At 34.4% G+C, this 14,555-nt stretch overlaps 1 protein-coding gene and 1 long non-coding RNA gene across 2 annotated transcripts; one reads left to right on the top strand and one right to left on the bottom strand.

Moving 5' to 3' along the window:
- Positions 1 to 2,320: 2,320 nt before the first annotated feature.
- LOC133034802 (uncharacterized) lies at positions 2,321 to 3,581 on the top strand. Its single transcript, XR_009686141.1, has 2 exons — positions 2,321 to 3,030; positions 3,195 to 3,581. It is a non-coding gene; the product is annotated as an uncharacterized LOC133034802 (long non-coding RNA).
- On the bottom strand, positions 3,539 to 8,794 carry LOC115718549 (uncharacterized). Its single transcript, XM_030647349.2, has 6 exons — positions 8,588 to 8,794; positions 8,389 to 8,476; positions 4,682 to 4,746; positions 4,024 to 4,092; positions 3,893 to 3,942; positions 3,539 to 3,743 (listed from the first exon to the last, which is right to left on the bottom strand). The coding sequence occupies exons 1-6, from the start codon at positions 8,666 to 8,668 to the stop codon at positions 3,632 to 3,634; spliced, it is 465 nt and encodes a 154-aa protein (XP_030503209.1). The 5' UTR covers positions 8,669 to 8,794; the 3' UTR covers positions 3,539 to 3,631.
- Positions 8,795 to 14,555: the final 5,761 nt, after the last annotated feature.

Consider the following 14,555-nt stretch of genomic DNA (forward strand, 5'->3'; position numbering starts at 1 on the left):
ATATTTATACATATATTATAATTATTCTTATTAGATTTATTTATTTTGTGGGAGTTTTTCTACTATTTTAGTCTATAATTAACAAATTAAAAAAATTAAATTTAATCTTTTAAAAGGCTATATTTTTGTTAGTGGGGGCTATAGCCCCCATATTAATACAAGTGAGTCCGTCCTTGCTAGCATAGACCGATGCAAAAAATATAATCAGTTTTGTCATAACACATTTAAGTCATATTATTATTAAGTTTTAATTTAACAAAAAGTAACTAAAGATTTATTTTGTACAATTTTAAAAAATACAAGATTTAAATTATCATATAACAAAATAAAATGTTCAATCAATAACTTTTGAAAACAAGACTCAAAATAGCATTTACGCAAAAATTCTCAAGTTGTTCTATTAGAGAAGTATTTCTTTCCCATGCTAATAAAATATGACAATATTTTATTGAGGAAATTACATTGTATACCCACTTTACTTTATTTGTTTTAATTTTTATCTCTATTTTTATATTTTTTTAGATATACCCACTTTTATAGATGATGTTCTCATTAGACCCCTTAGGTTATGTAAATTTACTAAATTATATACTAGACTTAAGTAGAGAGTGAGGGTATATTAAGCAATCCACTCAAAAAAAAAGAATATTTTTAATTAATGGATATAAAAAGAGGTATTTTTCAACTTATCTCTATTTTATTTAGGGTATGATACTCTATAAGCAGAATGATATTAATTAATTTAAGAAATCACTAATCCTAATATTTTACTTCTAAAAGCAAAAGTAAAAACTGAGTTCCCAAATGCTCAAAGCTCGTGACCTTTGTTTGGATCTCATATTTAAAGAAAATATTTGAGAGAAAGTAATAGAGGAAAGAGAGAAATATTTTGGTGGATTAATTTTTTTATTTAATCCATTATATTATTACATGTTACAATTGAATTATACAATATAATATGTATTCAAGAAAAAAAAAAACAATTATACTATATAGTACATAACATGTTTCTTTTTGAACATATATAGTAGTACATAACATGTTGGTGAGTACCATTCTTACAAAGTAAAGAGTCCCCTAAGCCAACTCTGTGGTTCGTGAAATCTTTTGATATCATTTCTCCTGTTGAAATATTTTATAACTATATCTGATATTGATAAAATTTTATCAAATTGAACTCTTGTTTTATGAAAAATATATTCTCATCACATTTTAAATAATTTTTGTTTTCGATTTTTTTTTTCCAACCTAAATATCTGATTTCTAAAGATGGGTATAGTGTTTTTATTATTAATTTTTTTCTTTTCATGAAAATTTACTTGAGATAATATATATTAGTGTACTGTTAGACATTGACATCCACCGACCCATGAAAAGTTAAAGAAAAGAAAATAATAAATTGGAAACATGGGTAGCACTATATACAAAAGCCTATAATACTGGAAAGGATATTTGGCAAAAGTAGATTCCCAAATAATTTCTTAACTTCCTCTATCTTGACCTTTCAAAAATTAAAAACCAAGACAAAAAAAAAAATCCTCAAAGGCTCTTGCAAAACTATGAGATTAATTACCTACCTGGCTGCTATAATTTAATAATTATTGGAAAAAATATTAAACTAGCTAAATACATATAATAAAAGGAAGAAATATTATTATTGTTAAGGAACAATTAACTTGATTTTTCCTGAAAAACCCCAAAAAAAAAATGATTTATACAAAATTTTGCTTGTATTTTTGTTACCTCCTAGTTGGAACTCTTTATCATTTGCAACTTCTTCATTGTTGAGAGTGGTTTTTCCAATCTGTGGGATCTATAGCTTTTTTTTCTCCTAAAACGCGACAAGGCTTTATTGTATAAAAACTATGGTCCATAAATATCTTTCATCATTTACATAGAATTTTTTTTAGGTGTGGGTATTTTTCAAACTTTTGATTTTTAATCTAATGGTAATAGTTTATTATAGTTTATTTCGTTATCATGAGGTAGCACATGTAGAATTATTATTTATTGAGTAATTTGCGGCATAAATACTTAAGTTTAACTTCCAGTTATAAATAAATACCTAAATTTAATTTTTGGCGTTAATAATACTTAAGTTATATTTTTGAAACTCGATAAATACCTGATTGTTAAATTTTAAGTCATTATCCACGTGTCATTTTTTATTGGTATATTTAAATTATTTTAAAAAAAAAATTAAAATTTGATGACTTGCACCAATTAGAAATTAACACGTATAATACTTAACAGCTAGGTACCTACAAAAGTTCCAGAATTATAACTTAAGTATTATTACCGCTAAAAATTAAACTTAGGTATTTATTTACGACTGGGAGTTCAACTTAAGTATTTATGCCATAAATTATTGTTATTTATTTAGTTATTTTTAACTCCCATATTTTCTAGCATTATCTAATATTTTTTTTCTTTTACTAAAATGATATATGGGATGTAATTACTTTTACAATAATAAAATATTGTGGTCTAGTAAAAAGTGTTCAAGTCTTGGTGTAATTACTTTTACTATAATAAAGTAATTACGTAAGTCTAAGGAAATGATAAAATTAAGCAATCTTGATCATTTTTTTTTTTTTTTGGATAAAAGCTGAACTTTTAGAGCGAGAGAAAGAATAAAAGTATGATCAAGGCTTTCAAACTCTAGTGAACCCCCTAAATAGGGGGTGCCCTTAATCTCAATCAATGGAATTAGAGCATTTAATTTTAGAATTGGAGTGAAATACTTAAGAAACATGTAACCTGAAATTTGATCATATACCCTAAGCAACAAGCAACATGTCACTGAATGAGTGAGTTGCCAATCCTTAAAACGGGTAAGTAACGTATTTTATCTCCTAGGTTAGGCATTTTACCAAAAGTTTCTATTGTATCAATCCACCTTTGTGTGATTCATGCTAAAGCATATACTTTGAGGGTGAGCCCAATGCAGACAATTTCAAAGCAGGCTCATTCATTAAATATAGAAGATCACCCAAATTCTCACCTTAAATCTTTGGAGACAATTTCAAGGTTATTTTCTCAAATTTCAATTAGTTGCCCTAGTGAGAAAGATGATCTTCACCTTATACTTGAGTTGTCTTCATTTTATTGCAATATATTTGATGTTATTGTAGTATTGAGTATGTTATGATCTTTGTGATTGAAGAATGGTAATCTTTTGTATTATATGGTAGTTTTGGATGGTTATTTCTTGAGGGAGAGAGACCATTGGCATCCATGGTGGAGCCAACAGCCGTGACGTGCTTGACGGGATTGGAGCCCAGGGGCGTGTGCACTCAGGTAGGGAGAAAGCACCAGCAAGTTTTGTGAATTTTTCTAAGAATATGAGCTTGCAATACTACACTTTTTTTTTTGAATAATTATAGTAAATAATCCAAAATATGATATCATACCAAATCCAAAGGAAAGATAATTTTAGGTGTATTTTGTAAAACACACGTATTAAATAAGTACATATTCACTATTTTCTTTCCAAGGCGTATTCTCTATTTAGAATACTAGACATTAGTCTAAAAACTTTCCAACAAATAATAGTCTAATGGCATTACTAGCTCTCTCATTAGTTCGAACAAAACTTGTGATTGAAGTGAACACATACATCTATACATGATTAGGATACACTGATGCCAGCAAGTTCTAGTTGTGCAACCGCAGTATTGATGGCATCAATAACATCCATCTTACCATTACTCACTGCTTCATCCATTGGGGTTCTTTCATAGCTGCACACATAACCCATAACAATAATGACCATAAATAAACTTCATTAAATTACAACAACAAAAAAAAATAATAGAACTATACCAACCAAATTAACATTTTAACTTGCCACAAGAGCTCTTTAAAAAAAAAAAAGAAAAAAAAAACTTACCTATTAAGTGCACTTACGCTAGCTCCAGCCAAGATCAATTTCTTAACCACCTGTATAAAAGGAAGAAATTTGGTCAATGGAACTTGAGAATAGCATAAAAAAAAAAGATTGTACATTAATTTTATTAATACCTCAACATGCCCATTAAGGCAAGCCCAGTGTAAAGGTGTGTTGTTCTCCGCATTAGTAGGATTGAGTTCCTGCTTAAAAGAAGAATATAACCATTAAAAAAAACTATAGAAAAGGAAAAAGACACTATTTATGAGTTTCTGAACATGTGAAAGAAAATAAATTGGAGTCCATTGTGTTGCAGAATTTCTTTATCTCCAACAATAAACCGAAGTAAATTTAGTTTGCAATAATCAGAAATATAATTCCTGCTTTCATGCCTTTTCTTTTATAACTTAATTGTAAAAGTAAGTTGGTTCTTAATATTTGAGTTTTAAGTGGTCATAAGCATAGTCTAGTGGTTTCACAACTCTCCTCACAAAGAGAAGGTCCTAAGTTGAAACCCTCCTCTCCCAATATGAAAAAAATAAAAATATTTGAATTTCAAATTTCAATAAACAATCAATATGAACTTTTATTGGAAACCTAAGGACAGTACCATGCTTTTACACAGAGGATCTAGAGTCTAATACAACAGAGTTCAAGAACCATAAAAAAATGATAGGCAGCAAATTAAAGGCTTCAAGAAATCTGACTAAAACGGCCATTTATATCAACTCAACAAATAGCCACATGAAAAATAAAAAAATACAATGAATGTTGGTAAGGCAAGAATCTCACCACTCTTTTACTGATTAGGTATTCCACGATGTCAAGATATCCATTAGCACAAGCCATATGTAGTGCTGCACGAAAATGTCAAGTTATGTTAACTATCAACTTACGTGAGGCACGACAAGAGGAATCACTAACTAAGCTAAGCTATGTTGTTTTACTTAGCTGAGTTGTCTTAGTAGTTTTATAGTTATTAGTGTTGTTATGTTTCTGTTTGAGTTTGTTAGGTTTCTGTTAGGAATTTTATTCTGTTAAGTAATTAGTTTTAAGAATATATAAATATGTGAATTTGAGTTGTAATAATCAGTTTTAAACTCCTGAAAGATTGGGTATCCTGAATTAGCTACTGCTACTATTTATAATGTGTTGGACTTGGTCTCTAATTGAGACTAGGATTTGGAAATAAATGAGGGTTTTTCTAGTTTTGGTGAAATTGATAAGCCCCGAGATCTTCGGATCAAGAACTCAATAAAACAGTAGCCAAACAGTAGCAAAACAGTAGGAATTGTATATTGAATGTATTGAGAAATTCAATTACAAAAGATAGGAGCCCTTAGGCTCCTTTGGTGCAATTAGAGTATTTACTCAAAACATTGCATAACCACCAAACCTCCTAAGTATTCTATATATGCTATTGTAATCTCACTCAAACACTCCTCTTAATACAATGACCCAATTACCCTTTTATTTAATATATGTTAGAACACCACACTAATCCTAGGTCCTAACATTACCGGCCGCCCGAGTTTCACCTTGTCCTCAAGGTGATTGATGAATTCACTCAAATTTAGAGCCCTATGTTGTATGCGACCTCTGTCAAAGAACCAAGTTAGTAATGTGGTATTTTGACGTGTCCTCGATGCACCCTTGGTTGGTTGGAGTCGTGTTTGGCGCCCTCTATCAAAAACCCAATACTTGAATGGCACTAGTAAAGCACCAAGGTTAAACTTCTCATCCACCAAAGGTATTTTATTTTTGCCTCCAATAACATGACAACCTTCACCATTTATGAGCAAAAAAGTCGCTTTCAAGTGTTCTTCCCCATCTCTTGTCTCATGATTGTGAATGTAACATTTTGGGTAGGACATCCAAAGTTGCACCCCTTTAAAAATAAAATGGCCCATGTTTTTGTTTAATTGAGCCATGACCACAACTTGGTCAAAGCCATATAGACTTTGGAATGACTGGGCCCAAGATGGAGTAAGTAAATCAAATTGACCAATTGGGTTAATTTTACTCTTGTGGGCCAAAGCTGAAGTAAGTCTTAAGAAATTGGGCTTGGGCCTTACTTGGTAGGGTTTGAGTGCAAAGAAGCCCCTCCCCTCCATCATTTTCTTTGCCAGCCGACCCTCACGTGCGCCTGCTCCTCGGGAAGTTGTCTTCAACCTCTGAATCTCCGGCGAAGCTTCCAGCGTCCACGCCTCCATCTTCTCCGACTCCGGCGACGACTTCCGTTGTGGATTCGGCTCCGTCACTGCCCACAACTTGATCGGCCGTGGCACCAGCAGCAGTTCGTCCCTCTTCTCCGCCGACGTCTTCAGCTGCTGGTTTTTCTCCGTCGTTCCAGGACATGATGGTGTTGCCGTTCGTTGCCGAGGTGCGAGCGAACCCCGTGGAGCAACTTCCAGATCTGGTGCCGGGGCTAATATATTCTTTTGCTCAGAAAACTCCTCCAGCAGTAGCCACGCCTCTTCCTTCCTCATCTCGGCGATGTTCTCCGCAACTTCGAATCGCTCAGCCGATGCTACAGACGGCAGGGATCCTTCATTTACGAGCTCCGATTGTATAGCTGCCTGCCGTTTGTGTTTTCTGAAGCTGTCGAGTCTAGCAAAGGCTCGTTTGTGTTCTAATATTGCTAATTTCATCTTTCCATCACCTTCACCCTCCGTATCTATTGCTGAAGGAGATCCAGAAGGTAGATTCGGCGCGTAGCAATTTCGTATTCCTTCTTGTTTGCGAACCGAAACAGATTGCACAGCTTGGTGGATCCACTCATTGAGATCGTTGTCCTCCGATCTTGTTGTGACATGACTTCGGAGATTGCGGGATAGGCGGAGTAACCTTACTTGCCCGAGAATTACTTGATCCAAAAGTGAAGCAAGGTCTTCTAGTGTATTAGATTCAGAATGATAATCATAGGACTCCGATTTCCAGTGTTGCTCTAATTTCTCCTCCATTCTTGTCGACGGCGTTCACCGGAATCGGCGGCTCTGATACCAATTGATAAGCCCCGAGATCTTCGGATCAAGAACTCAATAAAACAGTAGCCAAACAGTAGCAAAACAGTAGGAATTGTATATTAAATGTATTGAGAAATTCAATTACAAAAGATAGGAGCCCTTAGGCTCCTTTGGTGCAATTAGAGTATTTACTCAAAACGTTGCATAACCACCAAACCTCCTAAGTATTCTATATATACTATTGTAATCTCACTCAAACACTCCTCTTAATACAATGACCCAATTACCCTTTTATTTAATATATGTTAGAACACCACACTAATCCTAGGTCCTAACAGGTTCTTGGATGAATTCTATCAAATTAAAATAAAAAGAATCCTTGTATTGGTTTCAGTATGGTAATCCTACTGATGTTTCAGCCATTACATAAAATTAGTATAAATTCTTCAACAAGCCTACTTTAGAGAATAGAAGCTAGAAGATTACAAGCTATTAGTATCGAATAACAACAATACTGACCAATCATCAAGTAGCAAGGAAAAAAAAATACTATAAAATCCTTAGGGTTCAATATCTGTATAGCCACCAATACTCTAATTAGCACCTGCTTTGCTTCAACCTTCATATCACTCAAAACTAACATTCTATAGCAAAAACCCCACTTTCTACATTGTTATTATTCTTCCTCCCGAAAGCTCCCCTTACTTTCCAGAGTTCAAATCTCTACATTTAAGTAGTGTACACTCCAATTTTTCAAGACAAAGTAAATAGGAAGTTAATAACACTCGCAAATTCAAACCCATAATTTGGAATGCATTATATTTCTAGAAAATTAGAAGTTGATTGTTAGGTCCTTGCTACGTTTCACTTATGCGAAGAGAGGTAAGAGGCCAATGGTCCTAGGGTAGTTTGGTTAGGGAAGCTTTTGTAAAGGGTGGGATGGCTTTGAGATGAGCTGAGAATTGTTCACTAAATCTTGGAGAACTCTAGTCTCTTGGACATTAATGGAAGCAAACCACATGTCTGACTATATGAGTGAACCACCTTGAATCAATTATGCACTTGTTAACATACATATACTTTCTTCCTTGCTAAAATACTCTTTGAAGAGATTACATATTTGCAAAAACACAATTTCCTGAAAATAGTCATTGTGATAAAACAAAGAGTCACCCATGCAGATTTCAAGCCAAGCCATTTCTCTAAGACTCTGCATGCTATGTAAACAGGTGGGAAGAATCTATCTCTTATTTAAGTAAGTTAATGGATGTTTTCATCTAGTTTCAATACTCTCAAACATTAATACATGTACAATGTTTTGTTATTGAAGAAAAAATAAATAGATACATACATATTACATATAATAAAAATCAAAATTCCCATTTCGTGTAAAAACAAAAACAGAAAAAAGATTCTATCAATTCATCCAATAAAATGATTAAGAAAAAAAAAACTAAAACATATTTTTACCATTTCTTCCATCCAAATATGATCGTAAATAATTTTAATAAATACATGAAAGAAAAATCTAACCTGTTCGACCCAATGTGTCCTTCAAATTGAGAGAAATACCAGTTGAGACTAAGATTGTGAGATCATCAATGTCACCATATCTAGCAGCCTTTTATGCCCAAAGTAGAAAAGCAGATAACATAAACAGCGTAGCTCAGTTTGTATGTGGTTTAATAAATTTATAGTAAAAAAATAGTTTAAATAACAGAGAACGAGATACCTCAAGCAAGGCTTCAATATTCTCCGGCGAGGTGGTATCGACGGCAGTCTGCTCTGCCTCGGCTGAGTTCTCCATCCCCATTTTTCCAGATTCTGCAAAACCCGACAGGGGTTTCGTTCGCTTTCCTCGTTCTTATTCTCATGGGCTTTTCCATAGGTCTCGTCTTATAACTGAGAAGCCCGTTCAGTTCAACATGGGCTACCAGGGCCTAACTGAAAATTTACATTTATTTACAAATATATTAGTTTTTAAAAGTTTAAGGGCAAAAGAAAAGATTTATTTTTCAAAATACAAAAAGAATATATTTTTTATAATAGTTCGCTGGCTAGATTGGTGAGAAGAAATACAAGTTAAGTAAGTAAATAGAGAGACACGAAATTTATAATAGTTCACTCCTTATGTCGCGACGGTAATAGAATTACGTTTGCTTCGAGTTTTTATTGCTCACGAAAATTACAAGAAAATTGATTAAGGCATGAGCTCTAATTTCTAGAGATAGAAAGTAGAGAGAGTGCTCTGACCTTATGGGTTTTTTTTTTTTTTGAATGTGGAAAATGAACTAGTAGAACTCTCATTTTATAGGGAATGATGTCCTATTAAAATAATACAAAAATATTAAAAAAAAAATCACTTTAGGCTGATCTTGATCATTGATGATGATCTAATGGCTACAATTGACTCTTGATGAAAATCGTCAATTTTTAGAACTTGAATCTCGTCTGTTGGATCATTTTTCGTGTAATTTGAGGAAAAAATTGTTCTTGTCTTGAGGAGGAATTATGGACTTCAAATATTCGGAATTGTAATATGGGTGTGAGAAATGACTTGAAATAGCTTTGAAAGAGCTTTCAAATGCAAGTTGAATCACGTCAATAAATCAACATTGAGGGAGTTATGATTGTTTTATTAAATGTTATTCAGAACCTAACACCCAAGTTGACACCCTATGTCCAAGTTGACAAACTGACATAAACATAAATGTTGAGTGAGTAAAAAAACGCCCTAGACTTGTATTTCTTGATGCCTTAGTGACATACTGACATCACTTAGTCAATTTCTTAGTTTTGATGATGTTGTTCACCAATTCTCGAATATGTCGTTTTTTTGTGAAATGGGGTAGACTTGAAACTTCTTAATTTTGTCGATATTCCACCTTGTTGAGAGGTGAAATATCAAAGTGTAAATTTGACTTTTCACAAGTTGTAGCTCTCATTTACTACAAAAAAAAAATAGTCAGATGCTTGAGACGAAATTGAAATCAAATAAGTAGAACCCAACGCACCCGGTCACACGTCAGTTTGGGCGTTGGGTGCTCTTCGGGGTGTTTCACATGGCTCGTTATAATACTTCTATGGCATTCGAGATTGCGAACAAGGTCTCCTACCCCATTTTTTTTACCAAAATAAGAAGAATGCCCAGAGAAAAATTGTATTTAAGGAGCAGAAACATGCGAACCAGGTTCCATGTCAACCTAGGCGCAAGGCCTAGTGCCCACGTCAACCTGGGCCCTAGGTCCCTATTTTGACCTTAAACGATCTCGTTTTCTCCTCGAAATCACTTGTATCTTCGTTATTTCTGAATACAGAAAAGATTCCCAAAACACTTTTCAAGAAAACTGATCGGAAATAGCCCAGGTTGACATTTAGGCCTGGTGCTAGTGTCAACTTGGGCACTGGATCCAGCTTTTTACCACTAAATGGTTCTGTTTGATTCCCAGAAACACTTGTATCTTAATTATTGGTGAAAACAGAGAATATGCTCGAAAGACTTCTCAAAAAAACTATTTGGAAATGGCTCAGGTTAACAATATGTCAACTTAGGCGCTGGGCTCAACACCATGTCAATCTGGGTGTTGGGTCCCAAATCTGGCTCCTAGATGGCTCTGTTTATTTTTCAAAAGCATCCAAATCCTAATTGTTGATGAAAACGGAGAATATGCCCGAAAGACTTTATCTGAACTGCTGTTGGAAGTGGCCCAAGTTGACAATATGTCAACCTAAGTGTTAGGTCCTAGTTTTGGCCTCCAAATTGATCTGTTTCTTCCCGAAAGTACTTGATTCCTCGTTTTGGATGGAGAAGAATAAAATTCTTGGGATACTTCTTCAATATTATGGTTGGAAGCACCCTAGGTTGACAAAATGTAAACATGGGTGGTGGGTGCATCACCAAGTAGCCCGGGCTCTGGGTGTCCGAGTGCCCCAAACGGAAAGTGTTCTGATTCTAATTTTGATTATGATGCCTCTAACATGTTCGTGATAGGTCTTATTCATGTCTAAATACAAATTTTGAACCATTTTCACTAAGAGGGACCCAAAAATTAAAACTCTAGTTGGAAATGTCAACCTGGGCTTTAGGTGAAAACCCTAGGCGCTCGGGTTGACTTCTGGGATGTAGTTTTGTCTTTTTTTGGTTTCCAAGCCTTGGACTTGGATTCTTCTTGTCTTTTTGGTTCAACATACGGAAAGATGGTGAGTTGGAAACAACTTGGCAAGATCCAAAAAACCATTTTAGAGTTCTAAGAGTCAACCCAAGCGTAGGGCTAGGGACCCCTCCCAGGTTGGCTATTATGACTTGAGACTACTTGTAACGCCCTAATGCTAAGGCACGCTACAGTGCTTTTTCAATTATTGTGCAATCTTTGCTAATCAAAGAAATTTCTTGAAAAACGTGTCAAATTAAAATTTTTGCTTTAAATATTAAACTTTGTAAAATAATATAATATTTACAAATCCCGGGATCCCTATTTCAAACTTTTGAAAATTTACTGTTTAAACTTTACATTCAAAATACACAAGTTCTGGGTCGCACAGCGACTTTCAAAATACAACTCCCAGATGTCCCGAGACCGAACACTCCAGGTCGCGCCGCTTGACATGTACAATCTCACCCGAGCTCAGGTTCATTCCTGTTCAGCCTTCGCCTTTCCTTTACCTACACATGGAAGCGAGAACCGTGAGTCAACAGACTCAGTAAGAAATGCATATAACATACCATATAATTTCCGACCTGTAAATAGGCGCCCATACACCTATTTACAGAGCTTAACAGATGAGTATGAACGTTCATTACCAGGGTACAACCACTATACCACATACACATCGCACCTTACTGTACGAGTGTTGGTAGGGTTTATCCCGATCACTGAGTAACACTGAGTGATGTACCACACACCTTAGCATTTTTCCATGCTTGTGTTGGTATCACTGTATCGTACTCATAATCACAACAATCACTGTACCAATACACTCTATAACCTATTCATACAAGTGTTGGTAGTGTTTAACATAATTCAAGCATGCATATATAAACACATATACACACATTCAGATAATCACATCATACATTATACACAGTTCTTACCTGTTTTCCGAATTCAAGTGTGCTGGCCGACCTGAACGGAATTCACGTGCTAGATGGATGCCCTAATCACAATAATAGTAATACAGATGAGTGACTCGCTAAATCACTTTCCGGGACTTAAAACTTGAAACTAAAAGTTTCCCTATCGATAAACCTCATGGCAATACCCTAAATATCTCAAAATTGGCCAAAACTAGGGTTCTGAAAATTCCCCCAACAGGTAGACCGGTTCCCAACCGGCATCCCGGTTCTGGGTCACCAACCGGTCGACCGGTTGGTATAGACCACCCAGAACCGGAATTCCGGTTCTACTGCTGGGAACCAAAAATTATCCCCCTTGATTCAAATCAATCCCAAACTTTACCAAACTCTCCAGTATACCTATACAATGTATAAACATCCATTTCCAATCAACAAATCACAGAACAAACCAATAATTCAATTTATGCCATTAAAGCTCAAAGCTTGAGTTTCAAAACTCAAGCTTGCTTAAAACCATATTCAAGCAATAAAATCAGCTGCTAGGAACTTCAATCAACTCAAACTAACCCTAGAATTCGAATCCTAAACACATCAAACCTTAACAAAATTTCCCTAAATTACAAAATCACCAATTCAACCTAACTTTAAAACTTGAAAACTAAGAAGGGTTCTTTAGGGCTTACCTCAACCTGAATCTTCCAAGCTTCCTTTGCTGGAAACTCCAAAATTTAACAGCCCTTCCCCCTTGATTTCTGCCCCAGCCGAAAGAGAAAAGAGAAAGAAAGAGAGCGTTCTCTTTAATTTGATTTTTCTTTGATTTTTTCCTCAAATGAAATGATTTTTCCTTTAATTAAAACTTGCTGAAAAACATAGTGCTAGGTGTCATCTACTTGGGCAGCCACCTCACTCATCCATAAACAAAAGACCAAAATGCCCTTAGACTTAAAACTAGGGTATTTCTAAAGCTAGGGGTAAAATGGTCAAAATCCATAACCCCGCTCAATCCCGATAATTAATTTTCTCTAAAATATTCCCCACTATAAAATAGGGTTCTAAACTTACTCATGTGATTATCTAGCCATCCATCGCATTTTCCGTTGTCGCCGAGCAAAAATTACAAAATTAACATATTTCACATATAAGCTAAATAATACCCCTAGAGTTTAATAAAATCTCCGGAATTGAGAAATTATAACTCTAATATTTATTTCCAAATATTGGGGTCCATAACTAAATTAATTCACAAATAATAATAAAATAATAAAAATTAGTGCTAATTGCCTTTACTAATCCACATTACTAGAGCGGTCATTACACTACTCAACTCCGAGATATTTTTTTACTTACCACGTGTCAAACATTGATGTCCACATCACCAGGGTCAGTTTTTAGGTAAACAATTTTCCCCCAAAGTCAACTTTAAACTTGTGTGAGGTTGACTTAATGACGTGAACCCCATTTCATACGAAATTACTAGGTGGGCATCAATTTTGACAATCTCAACAATTGTTTTTTGTTCTTCAATGACTCCTAGTGGGATTAGGAATTTCGAAAATTGTATTCCCTGATGAAATAGGGAATTCAAAATTTAAAGATAAAAGAAAAGAGAGAAAAGTAAAAGATAATAGCATTTTTCTCTCTCTTATCTTTCTTTTAAAATTTATATTTAAATTCACTCCTTATTGGTTTAGGAGTGGAGGAGAACAATTGCTATAAATAGAGAACTCCTCTAATCACTTTCCCACACTGTTTTACACGTCTATCAGAGAGAACTGAGAGTATGAGAGTTCTGCTTCCATCAGTTCTTCAAGTGTTCTTCAATTTTAGGTTAAAATTTCAAATATTTTAAATTTTTTTCGTCTCCCCTTGTAAAGCCCAATTTAAGGATTCTAGATCTTGTTGGAAATTCTTGAACTTCATTTATAAGACCTCCGAAAATCATGTTGGAATATTTATTTTACCAAGATCTTAGATCTACTCACAAGTATGTTGTTTAAACACCCTAAATATGAACTTTCTAAAACGATAAATTAAACACATATAAAGTTAAGAAAACCTTACATTGATGCAGCAGAATTAATGTCTCCTTCCACTCAGATCTCTAACCCTTGTATCCTTTCTGTAGTAGAGTATAATCAAGATCTGAGCCCGAATGTCCTTCTTCTTCAAGTTTGATCCTTCACAGTCTTCCAATCTATGATTGAGTTACTGCTTGCTGTGTGTGGGCACTTACTCTTTCACTAGGGTCGAAATTGATCAAGGAGAAAAGAAGAGAGAGGGTTTCGGCCAGGTATAGAAAGTGGGGAAGGCTCAGTTTTTCTGAAGAGAGAAATTTCTGTCAGAAAGATGATCTGAAAACTTGTGATTTGACTGAGCCATCACTTTCTATTTATAGGCAACTACTAGGTTTAGGTTAGGAATTATTTGGCATTAAAATAATGAAAATATTAATTTGAAAAACCTCATTTAAGTGGTCGGCCATCGTGTTATAATGGGCCTCACTTGATTTTGCAGTTTTATCAAATTTTATCTCTATTTTCTCAAAAACGCCAATTTTCCAATTCTAACCTTTTAAATGCCAAAACTAATTATTTAATAACTAAAATAGATTATTAAATAATATTGT

Source organism: Cannabis sativa, chromosome 2 (assembly GCF_029168945.1).
Source record: "Cannabis sativa cultivar Pink pepper isolate KNU-18-1 chromosome 2, ASM2916894v1, whole genome shotgun sequence".
Lineage (NCBI taxonomy): Eukaryota > Viridiplantae > Streptophyta > Magnoliopsida > Rosales > Cannabaceae > Cannabis > Cannabis sativa.